A 15,752-nucleotide genomic window follows, 5' to 3' on the forward strand; every position below is an offset into this window, starting at 1 on the left:
AGGTGTAGCAGGGCGAGATGTAACAGGGCGAGGTGTGGTGTAGCAAGGTGTGGCAGGGTAAGGTGTAGCAGGGCGAGGTGTGGTGTGGCAAGGTGTGGCAGGGTAAGATGTTGCAGGGCGAGGTGTGGTGTGGCAGGGTAAGGTGTGGCAGAATAAGATGTAGTAGGGTGAGATGTGGCAGAGTAAGGTATAGCAGGGCAGTACACTCTTCCTGTGCCAAACTAAGGGTGACAGTAACCTCACTTGGCGCCACCTTCCCTCGCTCTGACAGGGCCAAGGTCCACTATGTACTACGACTGCTCAATATAGATGGGTATACCTCTCTCTCTCTCTCTCTCTCTCTCTCTCTCTCTCTCTCTCTCTCTCTCTCTCTCTCTCTCTCTCTCTCTCTCTCTCTCTCTCTCTTTCTCCTTCCATCCTGTACTTTAATCTCTCTTCTTGGTGTTCTCGTCTGCTCCTGCTACTTTCTCTTCTCCTTTTACTCTTCCTCCTCCTTCTCTTTTCCTTCCTTACACTCAGGCACTTGTACTTTAATCTCTCTCTCTCTCTCTCTCTCTCTCTCTCTCTCTCTCTCTCTCTCTCTCTCTCTCTCTCTCTCTCTCTCTCTCTCGTGCTCTTACATCTGCTCTCTCCTTCACTCTCTTTCCCTTCTCTTCTTCGTACTCAGCCTCTTGTAGCACTTGAGTCTTCTCGTACTCTCGTTTCTCTCACTTCCTTTTCCTTCTCCTTATAGCCACGTCTTCGTAAGGCAATATTTCCCTCGTATCTGCGTTCCACCTCCTCTTCTTCCTCTTCCTTCACATCTTTTCCCTTGTACTCAAGTTCCTTCCTGGTAGTCTAATTTTACATGCTGGGAATGTGTATATATTTTCTGTTCGTGTTTTGTCTTCGTATCATTGCTTGTGGTTTTTACTTTCCGAGTTATTATAGTTTATATTTTTAGTTTGTATTCTGAAATGCATGGTTCTCTGTCACTATGTTTTCAAAGGTCACAGAGACGATTAAGTAGATTTTCAAGGGTGTTTTCCCCATTGACAGCACATAATCCTAGTTTAAGCTATGACTACAACCATGAAAAAATACCCTCGACTGACATTTGAATCTCAGGCGCCAAGACATTTGGGATTACGGAGATTAACGCCCATGGGAAAACTGTTACACTGTTTTGTCTGTGCGTACGTCATCAGTTACGAAAAGGAAAAAAAGTTAGAGAGGTATTTTTGGCACACACGTCCCTGCAATGACATCAATACATACTGTTTTATGGCACTCGACATTTTTTGCGCTACTCATCTTGTTTTCATGACTGTCAAGTTAATTGGCAAGGGATGACAGGACGCACGGTATGTCACCAGTGAAGGATGTCTAAGCGTCTCAATTAACTAAGTCTTTCATGTTTTTTTTTCTTTGTACCTTTGGAAAATTGTGGGAATGTGATCTTAGGTACGCGATGTGAGCTTCCTTGGTTACTATTGTGTGGGAACGAACTGTTTTGGATACTGGCTGTTTTGTGAACGGACTCTCTTCTGAATGAACTGTATTGAGAATGAATTGTTCCTAAGATTATCTGGGGTACGAGCTATCTTGGGAGTTTATTGTTCGATGCATGGACTGTCCTAGATACGAGTTGTCTTGGCTACGTATCGTCTTGTCCATGGGGCAGGTAAGCTCTTCGCAGGATCTTATTGATTATGATGCAAAGTTTGAGTATATGAACGCGAAATGTCTCGAGCTTAATCCTCACCACGAACCATTTTGACTACAAATCATGCTCACCACGACCCATCCTAACTATGAACCATCCTGACTATGAGCCTTTGACCCCGAACCGTTCCAATTACGAGCTTTTGACCATGAACCGTCTTATGATTTAGAATTGGCTTTCCTTGAAACAATTTCATTAATTCACTGAGGAAGCTGGACAACGGCACAGAAACTGAAAAAAAAGTCATATTGCTCCTCCTTAAAAAAAGAAAAATAGAATTAAACAGAGAAGAAAATCCAAAATAGGGATTAAAATAAACTGCTTTGCTGAGCACAAAATAAATCAAGGAATCTTTGGTTTACACTCATATATAAAAACCTGCCTCCCGCATCTCTCTCGTGGCCAAGTGACAACAAATACCAATCCTATGAAATTTGTTAGCTATTTTCCTCAAGTATACATGCAGACCAGTAAACAAATTGTAAGCATACACCGAGGTACCAAAATATGCACAAACCTGCCTAAGAATTTAAGCGTATATAAATCCTTTATAAAGATAATAAAACCAGGAGGCATTTACATTCCTGATTCGTCATCCATGTATGCGTCTATTTAAAGTGTGTGTGTGTGTGTGTGTGTGTGTGTGTGTGTGTGTGTGTGTGTGTGTGTGTGTGTGTGTGTGTGTGTGTGTGTGTGTGTGTGTGTGTGTGTGTGTGTGTGTGTGTGTGTGTGTGTGTGTGTGTGTGTGTGTGTGTGTGTATGTGTGTGAGTTTATAACGTGGTATGCAATATGTCAATACCCTCATTATACAATTAATCTCATTTAGTCTTCAGTCAAACGCTCCCTTCATCTAGCCATCCCTTTCACTCCCTCCCCTTACCCCCTTACGTAACCCCATATCCTCTGCCATTAGAGCCTATCACAGGACACTCACTCATCGCTTCAGCCACGCTCTGACACTCAACCCAAGCGATGCAGTGACTGAAGTCCATAAGTCTGATTGAAGTCCATAAGTTTATTCTTTCACCAGTTCACAGGCTGGCAAGAATCTGAGGAATATTATAACTAAGACGAAAACAACAGAGGAGGCAAGCTCGAAGAATTGAAGTCATTAAAACAAAGGAAGATCGTGAGCAGAAGAACGGAGCAGAGGGAGAGTGTGAGGGTGAACACAGGACTCAAGATCTAACACAAGAGGTCAACGGAGGCTAAGGAACGTGAAGGAGTGGTACCGCAAGATGCCTCTGGACGTGCGGCTGCTCCACTCCGGCGTCGGGAGCATGAAGGATATGTTCAACAAGAAGGTGGAGGAACACAAACAGGCGCAATTAGAGAATCCGTTCAGCGAGTGGGAGGGCGCCGGCAGGGTGAGGAGGCTCTCTAAGGAGGACATCGGTTACGGCAGGTGGGTGCGTTACCTTACTGGATTGCCTGTGTTACTTGTCCTTTTGGCTCCTCGCTCACGATAATGGTTGTGTTCTTAGCCTCACCTGCACCATTTTCTTTTCAGGTAAGATTGTGCAGGTGGTATTTCCCTTCTTGTATTTTCGTATTCTTCCCTCAATACCTATGAAGTTCACAAGATAGGTTCTTCGTCCAGTCTTCTACTTTTATATCAAATATGAAAAGTCTCAAGTAATTCAGCGGTGTTCCTCTCTCCAGGCCCGCCCCGGGAAGCAAGTCTGAGCAGAGGAGTCAGCTGGCCAAGGCTCACGTCATGATGGAGATGCGGTACCTGTGTGACATGATCTGGGACTGCGCGGAGTGGCGGTGTCCGGACGGCAGAGCGGCGATCACCTTTGGAAAGCTCTTCAAGGTAATTTATTAGTGCTTCAGTTTCCTCTCCTTGTCTTTTTTATGTAAGAGGGACAACAGCTTAGGGCAACAAAAAAAGAGGAAAAAATGGCCCACTCATGATGCTAATACCGAAAGAGAACCAACAGGAATATCCAAAATTAGATAATATGAGAATTGGTCACATCAGTTATCTTTTGGGGAAGAGGTCATCACTATCTTCATAACCACTGCATCATCTTTACATCTTTTCTTGATCCATTTCTAGTCCTTAGTTCTAAGCTTGACAATTCCTTCCTTCCCTGTTCCTCCTCACTGACATGAACACTTGGAAAACATACACGAAGAATCCAGACACATGAGCACGCCCTTCCTCTTCTGTTCTCTCTCTCCTGCCTGTCCGTAGCGTCCTTGGCAATATTACGAGAGGCCTGAATACCCTTCTCTCCGAAATGCAAATGAAAATGACACACCGTAAAATCCACATTCTCCTAAAGTATCGGTGCCAATCTGAGTAAACGTGATGGATTAGTTAGTTCAGAGCTATGCCTTCTGTTGTGTCGTCTTGAGCCTATACTGAATTATCCTGTATGGGGCCCCTCTGTCTATATGAGTTTATGTCTGTCAGTCTGTCTGTCTGTTTGGTTGTCTTTGTTAATGTGTCTAATTGTCCATTTGTTTGAAGTTCTCTCTTTCTCTCTCTGTCACTATATCTGTTTGTGTGTGTGTGCCTGTCTGCCTGTCTATTCCCTGCTTTTTCCGTCAGTCTATCATCCTATCTGTCAGTATGTCCGTCTCATAACATTGTGACCTCCCTTGCCTTGACCTCTGACCTCACGTGACCCATGAAATCTCCCTCACTGGATCGCTGACGTCACATGGCGACTGACCTTTAACCTCTGCCTCGCCTCTCACCCTGATCCGTTCCACCCCCGCCTTTAACCTTTGACCTGGCGTGACCTCTGGCTTTTCCCGTGCTGCGTGGGTGGCGGCGTTGCTGCTGGTGGTGGTGGCGGTGGTGGGGCGGTGCTGGTGGTGCCGGCTACAGCTCTACATAGCCATCTCGGACAAGGTAGTTGGTACTCTTCTACGCGCCAGAAAACATGGCTTTGTGCACTTCGAAGGGGAAATGTTGTACCAGGTGAGTCTGTCTAGTCTATGTGTTTATCTGTCCTTTGTAAGGGTGGTGGTGATAATGGTGGTGGTGGCGATGATGATAATAAAGCTTGACTACCTCCATCATTATCACCACCACTACTATCACTATCATCACCAGTACTATTCTTACACCTTTAATTACTAATAGTCTCCTAGTTTTTTCCTTCTTTTCCTCCTCCTCATCTTCCTTCTCCAACTACTACTACTACTACTACTACTACTACTACTACTATTACTATAACTAATGATAATGATAACGATAATAATAATAGTAACTAGGCTAATCGAAATATGCTTTTAAAAATCCTGGAAAAGTGATAAAAAATAACTCCCGTCCGGAAAATGTTGGAAAGAAAACTGAACGGAAGATGACCGAGGTTAGTAAGGCAGGGAGGGAAGCTGAGAGAGAGAGAGAGAGAGAGAGAGAGAGAGAGAGAGAGAGAGAGAGGTGCGGTAGAGGGAGAGAGAAGGTGGGAGAAGAGGGGAGGGAAGGTGGGGAGGGAAGGAGGTAAAGGTCAGGGGTATGACTTGTGACACTAAATCGCTCGCATCGCTAAGACGTGGGAGGTTCAGAGTCATTCATTGCTGGCGGAAAGGTCACATAGAGGATAGGTCGGGTTGTGCTGGAGGGGAAGGGAGGAAAGGGAGGAAAGGGAGATAATAGGTCTGGTGGTGAAATACTCGCTTGAACACCCACACCCACACCCACATTCACATCTCCACTCACGCCCACTCACGCCCACTCACGCCCTCTCACGGTTATAAGAGGATAAAGGAACATCACCATTTCTCACGCACTATAATCTGTCTACAGTAGGCCGTTAATTACAGGTATGGTTGTCTGGCGTGGAGGGCTACTGGTGATGGGGTGATGGGGGTGATGGTGTGATGGGCGGGGCGAGGACAGGTGATGGTGACAGCATGTTGAAGGAAATGAAAGTTTTAGTGCGAAGAGGGATCGGAGTACTTGAGATTAGGGCAGAAGTGATGGTTGCTATGGTGATGAGAGCGGCGGTGTAGAGTTGTGGAGGAGGAGGAGGAGGAGGAGGAGGAGGAGGAGGAGGAATACATAGGAAGAACATTGATAAAACACCTTTCGCTTTATCACAAAGATATCTTCTGAATTATAAATATCAAAGGACAGAACATAACGAGAAGGAGGAGGAGGAGGAAGAGGAGGAGCAAGAGAAGGTATAAAAGAACCTAGGTGAGTACTGAATGGCATCTAACAAAGGCGACCACTAAACCCAACACCCGTGAGAGGAAGACGTGAATTACTCGTTGATTGAGAAAAGTGAGCATTAATGGTTCCAGTAGCAAGTTGGCGAGGGGCGAGGTGGGGCAGCCGTGTCGCGCCGCCGGGAGATGAACTGAGTGACCAGCGCGGGAGTTTCATTCATAAGCCAGCCGAGGGAGAGAGGGCGGGCGGCGTACTACTGAGAGAGGGAGTGGGCGGGTGCAGCAAAGACTCAAAATGTCAGTCCTGTACCTCCCCACACCCATCCTCCCCCACTCCTCCTCCTCCTTCTCTTCCTCTTCCTCCAGCTCTCTAGTGTTCTTTTCTTTTCACGGTTTGCTTTAGAACATGACAAATGAACAGCTTACGTGTTAGCTCATTGTTAGGTTGATATGATACAAATATACGTTCGGCACAAAGGCGTGGCGCAAATTAGTCTCCAGCGCTGGTCATGTCTTATCCCCTTCCTTAGTCTTACCCTTTCACCTTTGCTCTCTGGACACGAAGGAGGCGTGGACGTAGGCTATCTATAACATTTCATTCAGACTTGTCGGTGTCCGCGCGTGGCTCTCATGTCTCCTGGGACGAAACGTCTAGAGACACCTTGTAGATAAATATAGCCGCCCTCTCGGCCACCCAGCATCAGATGTACCTCTTGCTTACTGCTGAAAGGGCCGTCATCCTCTGATCATCAAAGCTGCTACTTTCGCGACTCACATTCACGAGCCTCCTCCCACAATTACTGCTTGTCCAAGTTTTCCGGGCAAACAGAAACACCAAAAATTTTTCATCGTTGACAGACTGATTTCTATCCAAGAGAGCAATACATTTAGTCCGTAAGCAATTATTTTTTTTAGGAGAGGAGTTCACATCCCGTTTTCTTAAACGCTCCCTTCGCTCCTTCTCAGCGTCCGGCAGCCGCAAGGAAGCAGGCGACAGCTTGCACTGTACTTAATAGAGGAGAATTACTAGATACTCCATGGATCCTCGAGGCTCAAGTGACTCGTTATCGTCCGCTGCAGGTGTTGGTGGGGAGATCTCGAGGGTAGAGGAGGGGTTCTGAGAGAGAGAGAGAGAGAGAGAGAGAGAGAGAGAGAGAGAGAGAGAGAGAGAGAGAGAGAGAGAGAGACTATATCAAACACTCAAGGCTACAGCAAGGTTAGGTCTTCATGTCTGACGAGAAATGAATGATGTGAAATTTGCCGCGTCGCCCAGACACACCACACACTCTCCGCCTCGCCCTCTCGCGTCAGCCTTGGCAAACAATTGTGCAAATAAAGGGAAGGTTTGCATGAAGGAGTCCACCGCCGCCTACTCATAACTATTTTAACAACACAACATCCATGAATCGGAAACCAGAACCAACACAACCAACAGAGAGAGAGAGAGAGAAAAAAATCCAGAAAACAGCAACCTTCCTTCACCCCCCCACCAAAAAAAAAAAAGGTAAATTAAAAGTAGAAACAACATGGTGATAAATAAAAAGAAAACAATACGATTTGAAACTTAATACATCTCGTCACACGATGTTATTTCACCAACACATAACCACAAGAGAAAAAGGGGAGGGGCAGTAGGGGTGAAGGGGAGGGAGGCAGGTGGAGGTGTAGGTGGAGGGAGGGAGGAGCCAGGGACTGGTGGAGGGAGTGAGACGGAGGAGAGCGAGGTGTGGAGGGTAGAGAGAGAGAGAGAGAGAGAGAGAGAGAGAGAGAGAGAGAGAGAGAGAGAGAGAGAGAGAGAGAGAGAGAGAGAGAAGGGAGGAGTGGAGGCAACGATCGAACAACTGAGAGAGAGAGAGAGAGAGAGAGAGAGAGAGAGAGAGAGAGAGAGAGAGAGCGTGTGTGCGCGTGCGTATGTGTGTGTACGTACGTGTATACAGTCATCCTTAGATTACGGTGCGGAATAAATCAATGCACGCTACAAAAACTAGTTAGTGAACGTCTATGTATGCATGTATATTCCATCCCATGTATGTATGTATGTATGTATATAGTACTGGGAACGTGAGAGCTTAGTCAAAATGTTATTATATATTTCTAAAAAAAAAATTACGTTTGTGTACTGTGGTGTGTGAGATTGGAGAGAGAGAGAGAGAGAGAGAGAGAGAGAGAGAGAGAGAGAGAGAGAGAGAGAGAGAGAGAGAGAGAGAGAGAGAGAGAGAACATAGGGAAGTGATGATTCGCCTGTCGTGTAATGAAGGAAGAACTGACACAGACAAACGAGTGATGAGGAAGCGGGGGTGTGATGGACGAAGGCAAATTATGTGTGTGTGTGTGTGTGTGTGTGTGTGTGTGTGTGTGTGTGTGTGTGTGTGTGTGTGTGTGTGTGTGTGTGTGTGTGTGATGTGGGAGGTGGCGAAGGTCATACCAACAGCAATTTAATGATGAAAAAAGTAAGGTCACATGTAGAAATGTAGAAGTATTGGTAGTGGCAGTGTGTGGTGGTGATGGTGACGAAACGGTAGCCATGGGTGTGTGCATGGCGTATGGTGATGTTGCATGAAGGTGGCCAAGAGATAAATAAATGCACAATCAGTACATCTGCATAGTAGCACTGCAGGGAGCACCATTCATTCACCATTCATCACACCACCAACACTATGACGGCCTCCCCTACACACCGCCGAACGCCTCCGACAAAACGTACCCAGCCTGAGAGAAACTAGGTCGGAGGAGGGTGGCGGGCGGGAACAGCAGCGGGTGAGAAGAGGAGGAGGAGGAGGAGGAGGAGGAGGAGGAGGAGGAAATGGGAAAGTGGGAGGGAGGAAGTGAAGGTGAGGGAAGAAGAGAGGAAGGGAAGGAGAGAGAGAGAGAGAGAGAGAGAGAGAGAGAGAGAGAGAGAGAGAGAGAGAGAGAGAGAGAGAGAGAGAGAGAGAGAGAGAGAGAGAGAGAGAGAGAGGGAGGGGAGTGGATCTTGAAATCTTCTCTCACTCCTCTACACACACACACACACACACACACACACACACACACACAGTCATCGGCGAGGGAGTCTGCCATGATCCACAACACACATGCTCATGACTTTTCGGAGGTCGTGCGAAACATGCGGGAGATTTTTCATATGCTCCGTGACACATTTCCGGCTCCCTCTACGCTCCCGTGATCAATACTCAGGTGGCCCGACATGCTGCGAGTGCCACTACTCATTACTCGCAATGCTCACACGTTCCTCCACTCCGTAATGGTCTCGTTACTAATTATGATCTATATTGCAGCTAATTCTGTCTACACTGCTTTCTTTTTTCCTTGAACAATCAAGAATAGGTAAATTGCAAGCTATTGATTGGCTGTACAACATTTGTATTTTTAGCGATGTAATGTGTGTATATCTTTCATTCAAGTTATGCTGAACAGATATTCCATTCATACATATCCTGGAGTCAGGCAGAGATTGAAGGTCATCCAAAAGATTTTTTTTTTTATTCAAAGTTTTGAAGGGAGACTTAACTAAAGCCACGACTGGAAACCGCGACTCAAGCCCAGCTCGCGGCTTACTGTTATCTGACAAGTCCTGGTGGCAACAGCGCTACTCCCTCCGTTGACCCGCCGCCGCCAGTGACCGGTGCCCCCTCCAGTGACCTTGAACAGTGTAACTTTGCTCCGGCGGCGTGTCCCACCTCTGGCTGTGGCCGTGACCCGCGCCCTCTTAGGGGACTCCGCCTGCTTCTCCTTCACCGAAGCCTCCCAGACGGGTCCCTGAAAGACCTGCGCCCCTCCGCGTCTCGAGCACGGCGTAACCACCCCCGCTGAGGGCGAGGTGACGTGGACGGGCTCAGCCAAAAATTTGGGTCACTGACAGAAGTGTTTTGGTAACAGCGGCGCTGAAAGGGAAATTCCCCCGCCACACCGGCCACCGAGTACAGTGTTGCCAGCTGAGGGCGGGACGGCAGACATTTATCCTTAGGGCGGTGTACCCTAAGGGAGTATTGGCAGAATAGTGGCCCTCCCCTCTATCATCCTGCGCCTAGTCCCGTGTGCACGTGTGCCGCCCGTGCCGCGTCGTGAAGCGGCGGAGGGCAAGCCTGGCTGAGCCGCAGCGGCCGTGGCGGTGCTGCAGCTAACCTGACGGAGCCGCATCATCGATACAACAACATTCGGTCTGGTGTCAGGAACCGGCCACTCCTAACGCACCCGTCCTCACCCCCGTCCCCCGCCCTCCTCACCCACGGCCCCGCCACCCACTGCAGCCTTTATCCCGCCCATCCACCTTGAAATGTGTCTCGGCTCATACTGTGGCAGGACGGCCGCGCGGACGGATATTTGAAGGTGAAGCGGCGTGTGGGGTGGATATTTCTTACTGAAGGCAAGCAGGAGGGATGGCGGCTGGGGTGGGGGGAAGAGAGACATGGCAGGATGAAGAGGAAAGCAGGGAAAAAGAGGAGGGGATGGTAAAAGGAAGGGAAGAGGAGGAGGGAAAGAAGGAAATGAAATGAGGATGGAAAGGATTTGGGGGAGACGGAATGACAGGGGAGGGACGGGATGGAGAGCCGGGCAGGGGAAGGAGTGGCGAAGGGAAGAAAGAGGAGAGGAAAGTCATCTTGGAGGAAAGGGACCAAGGGAGATCTGGAACGCCTCTCCTTCAACTCACTTTCCTTCCCAACACAGAATCCTCACTATTATTGCCTAATTTCCCGGACCAGTCGTTAGTGGCCCTCCCTCCCGCCATTCTTTCCCTTCTTTCCCCCTCTTCCCTTCTTTCCCCATCTTTCCTCCCCACCCTTCTCTCCTGCCCACCATATAACAGCGGGAAAGAAAATAATACTTTTACACTTCACTCAACATTTAATCTATGGCTAATTTGACGCAGCATTTTCTTTCTTTTCTCAAGACATTTTAGACTTTTAAAAGGAAATAAAATATAGGTACCTCGCGGCCAATAACTTTAATGCGGTACCACCAGATGTATTGAAAAGATCTAAAGGAAAAACGTCTAAAGAATTAGAGTTAGGTTATTATCATATACATTAGCAACTTTTTAAACATTTTCATACTGGTGATCTAGTTAGAGGAGCGTCCTGCTAACCAGGTAGTTCATTTCATCATAGAGTGGCGCCGCCTGTGTGTGGACGCGCAGAACATTGAGGGAAGCCACCACTTCAAACAGTTATGGTGGTATATCTTTGAGCGACACTGAGAGAGCTTCAGGGTCTGTGTCTCCCTTACAGCGGCGTGATGACGACAAAGTGATTGAGCTGAAGCGCCCCATCAACACCATCCGGGCCAGGTTTGGACAGAAAACCCGAGTGGCAAACGGCGGGGAGGTGGAGCCGTGGGGAGATGATGAAGACGACGACACTACAAAAAATTCCATCCCCAGAAGAAACTCAACACCCGGAGGCACCAATAGGGAGGCACCGGTGACCGAGGGGCCCAGCGTGAGGAGGCACTCCCTGCCTCACTCCTCCAGGTCCCTTGATTCCTCCCCGGAACGACGCCTGACCAGGAGCACTTCAGTAGAGGTTCTGGATCACAAGCCGCCTGAGATCGAGGCAGCGGCCTGTGCGCCTCCACCTTGCCTTGACATCACCGTCACCTGCGAGGACACGACATTGGACCTTGTAGAGAAGTTGCACAAAGAAATAGAAAGGAACTGCAACCTGCTGGATCCCGAGCCCGATGCCTTGAGGGGCAGGAGGTCCCGCTCCACCACACCGATCCCCATGGACACCATCCTGGAAGACTCAGGGGACAAGACGGGCAAGAACCAAAGGGTTGCGGCACCCACCAGCCCTCGCATGGAGCCTCCTCCAGAAGAGCCCGGGGAGTCTTCTTAGATTAACCTCACCACGGAGTCAGAGGAAAGCAAGAGTGAGTGGAGACACGGGTCGCATAAGTTGATACAAAGTCAATATAAAGATGTATTTCAGGAACGTTACTCTGTCCATCCAGTCCTGCAGCGCCGTGACTCCCGCTGAGGAAGGCAGGGCTGATCTGCCTCCATGCAGCAGGCAGGAGACGGAGCGCGGGACTCTGTGTAGCAATGATGGGAAATATACAAGTACTGAATAATGATGACAACAATGATGATTTGTTGCTATTGTTGATAATAACAACAACAATTATGATAATAATGATAAAAGTAATATAAAAAATAACAATAATAATACTGATGGTGATGACGATGACAACATACATCAATACAAAACGGTGAAATCAGGAAAAGGAGAGGAGGGAGTAGGATAAAAACACAATGAAGGAGTGCCAGGTAAGTACAATCACTCCGTCCCTCCCAATCGTCCTTCATGGTGCACAGAAGTAACATTTCCTAACTTCAACTTGTAGAGCGCAGTATGTGCCAACAGATGTCCCTCCTACCATAGTAGAAATATCAATAGTAACAATGATTATACTAACAGTAATAATGGCAACAATAGTGGTATCGTTTCCTAATGTCTTGTCATGGTCTTGAAGAAGCAATGTTGTCTTTAACGACCCTCATCATGCCCAGAAAGCGGAAAGGGGATCTTGTACTGAGCGTAATGGCGACTTTGTCCTTCAAGTCAGTGCTCTAAATAACTGATAATAAATCCTGGTTAGAGTCATGACATTAATCAGCTTGTGTGAGAGTACTGAAACAATTGGACCTAATAAATGGCAACGATATTTATACTTTATGTCCTCAATCTACAAAGCGTTTGCAAATTTGCTGCAAATGTTTATTTTTTTTGGCTTCCTTGGTAGTCCTCTTATATCTATTGAGTCTTCGTGGATCGATCTCCGCCCATAGTGACATAAATTTTTAATGGCACAAAGACTCATGCCGTCCCCTAAATATCCCCGATGCAGAGGAAGGCTGTGTTAGGAGCACCATGTTTGTGTTCTTCAGTCACTCGGTGATAGCCTGACAAAACAGCCAACTTCCAGCATGACTACAGCTCGATCGTCTGAGTGCAGATCACTAAGCTCCCGCCTGCCCTGATGTGTCTCTGCTTCAAGACATTTTAGAAGGATTCCCAGTTCCTGGTTCACAGTTCCTCGGCTCATCCCGTAACCGTCCTACGCTAAATGAGCAGTATTAATCAATATTTGGAATCACCTTCTGGTGTCAGCTTAAAACATTATTTTAAGATTTCTGTGGAGGATAAAATGCATTGCAGATTATTGTAGCTTGATTAGCCCCTGTGGGAATTTTCTTGTTATGTCATAGACGATAAAACAACAGTATGTATTCTTTCATGGGTAGTTAGAGTTGACCGCTTGACTGATAATAACAGCTTACCATTTATTACTAGACTTCACAAACCATTGACGATACATATTACTCAACAAAAGATAGTTAAAACAAAAGCATTATTGTCTTTTCGGAATTATGTTTTAAAATTTAACTATTGTACATTTTGCCTGAAGAGAATCTATAGCTTTAATTAGGAAGTTCAACAGTTGTAGATTACGGTCTCAAAATTTCTGCAGCCGTCCAGTTGAAATCCAAGGAGTAAACTTTGATGCAATTCTCACTGTAGTCGATGGGTTTGTTGTGGTCACAGGCGCTTCTTTTCCTGGCTGTTCTCCTTCAAGTCGCGGCTCCTCAGGTGCGGTTTCCTGTCATACATTCATCCTCCTTTGCATCCTGCGCTGGTTTATTACGATGTGTTGAGGAAGATGGGTACTATTGTCTTCAAAGAAATAAATGATGACGCGAGCGAAGAGGATGGATGTTTCTTTTCCCTTGTGTGTGTGTGTGTGTGTGTGTGTGTGTGTGTGTGTGTGTGTGTGTGTGTGTGTGTGTGTGTGTGTGTGTGTGTGTGTGTGTGTGTGTGTGTGTGTGTGTGTGTGTGTGTGTGTGTGTGTGTGTGTGTGTGTGTGTGTGTGTTTCAGGACGTTATGGAAAATATAGCGAAAGAAAAATAATCAAATAGAGAAATCAAAGTAAATGATAGGAAAAATATGAAAAAAACAAACAAACATGAAGACAGAGACAATATGTAAATCAAAGAAGATATGTTGCAGCGAAGTTTGACAAAAGCTGACACTGATATCAAGCCAATGTATAGAGGAGGTAAATAAATGGCTAAGGAGGTGCACGTGTCTTCTCGCTGAGTTCAGAACACCTACGTGATCATCAAGAGCACCTGAAAGAATCCTCAACTCTTTGTAAAAGGTAAAAAAATGAAAAGTAAGAAAAATGCAGGGTAAACTCATGATGTTTTAGTAATTTTTCGTTGTAACAAACAGTCTAGCAAAACTGATCTGGAATAAACTCAACCTTTAAGATCTGTGTTTCCTCTCACCCTCGCCTCCAACTTGTCTGAATGCCTGGACAACGATAATGATGATAATGATCATATCAATAACAATAATGATAATAGTAATAACAATAATAATAATAATAATGATAATAATAATAATAATAATAATAATAATAATAATAATAAAACGAAGCATACGATTGAGAAGGCATACATAAATCTCTCTCTCTCTCTCTCTCTCTCTCTCTCTCTCTCTCTCTCTCTCTCTCCTCTCACCTTCGCCCTCCCGTCGTTCACATATAACCTTTGACACCGCTGCCTAGACTTGACCCCTGGCTGACCTCTATCATTACGTCCCGCCGTGCTTGGCCTCTCACCTGCCGCCCCGAGCACCATCCTTCACCCTTGACCAATGGCGACTCACAACCTTTCATCAGCAGAGTAAGGTGTCCAAGGCTCTCTCTCTCTCTCTCTCTCTCTCTCTCTCTCTCTCTCTCTCTCTCTCTCTCTCTCATCTTCACCAGTCAAGTGCGCTAAGAGTTATGTAATGTCTAGTTATGCAGTGTCTAGTGTGTAATTTGTGTTTAGTCTTGCCTTTTCTCGTGTCTCTTTTTATTTCTATACTGAAAGTTTGGGTTGTGGTCTTTCCGGTCTGCTGCAGTCTCAGTAATCTCCGTTTAATGTTACGTAATGTCCAATTGTTCAACCTCCTAAGTGTAATCTATGTCTCATCTCGTATTGTATCGGGTCCTATATTGTATTTCTATCTTATTTTCTTTTGTTCTTATCAGGTTCTTGGGTTTAGTTGTCCTGGTCGCTCAACGGCCTTTATAGCGATTGTCTAAACAATTGTCTTGCCTTTTTGAGTGTATGTGTTGCCTTGTGTTTTCTTGCGTCTGCATGTGTAAGTGGTGGGATTGAAAGTACGAGTATTCTGTCTTTACGTATCTCTTATGTGTTATGTTCAGAATATATTTCCGATTTAACAGTTGGGGTTAGGGGGATGAGGAAAATTGGCGGGATCGATTCATGACAGAAGTTGTTTCAGCTAAAGATGAGATGTGGCAGTTACGAGACCAAAACACCTCCATACACTTAAGGTCAGAACCTCCATGATAAGACTAGATTGGTTGTGATAAAGAAAACAATAACATATCTCCCTTTCTCTCTTTCTTTCTTTTATTCTCTCTCTCTCTCTCTCTCTCTCTCTCTCTCTCTCTCACACACACACACACACACACACACACACACACACACACACGTCCACTAAGTAATTAACTAATGAAATGTAAAGAAACATAACACTGCTAGAGTTACCCCTTCTGTACGCAAGTCGGACCCAGTTTCTGTTCCGGCGGCGTGGCAAAGGCAGAGAGAGAACGGCATTTTATGTCATCGCGAGGGAGACTCACAAAGTTTCCTCAAACCATTAAAAACACTGGTAATCTACCTATTATTTACATATTCAACCTGCAAAACTATGCCATATAATGGTAGATGAATACAGATAAAAGTTCCAGATACTTCAAATTTTCGTGAAAAGGGAAAGTAAGTAAACAGTATGAAACTTTAAAAGGAAGTGTGGAGTTTAAGCTATTCTGCATTATAAATAGTATCCAGACATCATGAGTTTGTTTATTGAAAGTTAGAATGAATTAAGTAAAAACTA

At 46.0% G+C, this 15,752-nt stretch overlaps 1 protein-coding gene across 4 annotated transcripts in view; it reads left to right on the forward strand.

The window, feature by feature from the left end:
• Window positions 1–13,541, forward strand: part of LOC123506745 — a 19,118-nt gene extending 5,577 nt beyond the window's left edge. For 3 of the 4 annotated variants that reach the window (XM_045259034.1, XM_045259032.1, XM_045259033.1), the window contains exons 2-5: window positions 2,737–3,111; window positions 3,369–3,522; window positions 4,549–4,641; window positions 11,063–13,541. In XM_045259034.1, the coding sequence (XP_045114969.1) occupies window positions 2,945–3,111; window positions 3,369–3,522; window positions 4,549–4,641; window positions 11,063–11,671 (1,023 nt within the window). In that variant the 5' untranslated portion in view covers window positions 2,737–2,944 and the 3' untranslated portion in view covers window positions 11,672–13,541. The remainder of the gene's footprint in view (window positions 1–2,736; window positions 3,112–3,368; window positions 3,523–4,548; window positions 4,642–11,062) is intronic. The other variant, XM_045259036.1, reaches the window with a different exon arrangement.
• The last annotated feature ends 2,211 nt before the right edge of the window (window positions 13,542–15,752 follow it).

This window comes from Portunus trituberculatus, chromosome 20 (genome assembly GCF_017591435.1).
Source record: "Portunus trituberculatus isolate SZX2019 chromosome 20, ASM1759143v1, whole genome shotgun sequence".
Taxonomy (NCBI): Eukaryota; Metazoa; Arthropoda; class Malacostraca; order Decapoda; family Portunidae; genus Portunus; species Portunus trituberculatus.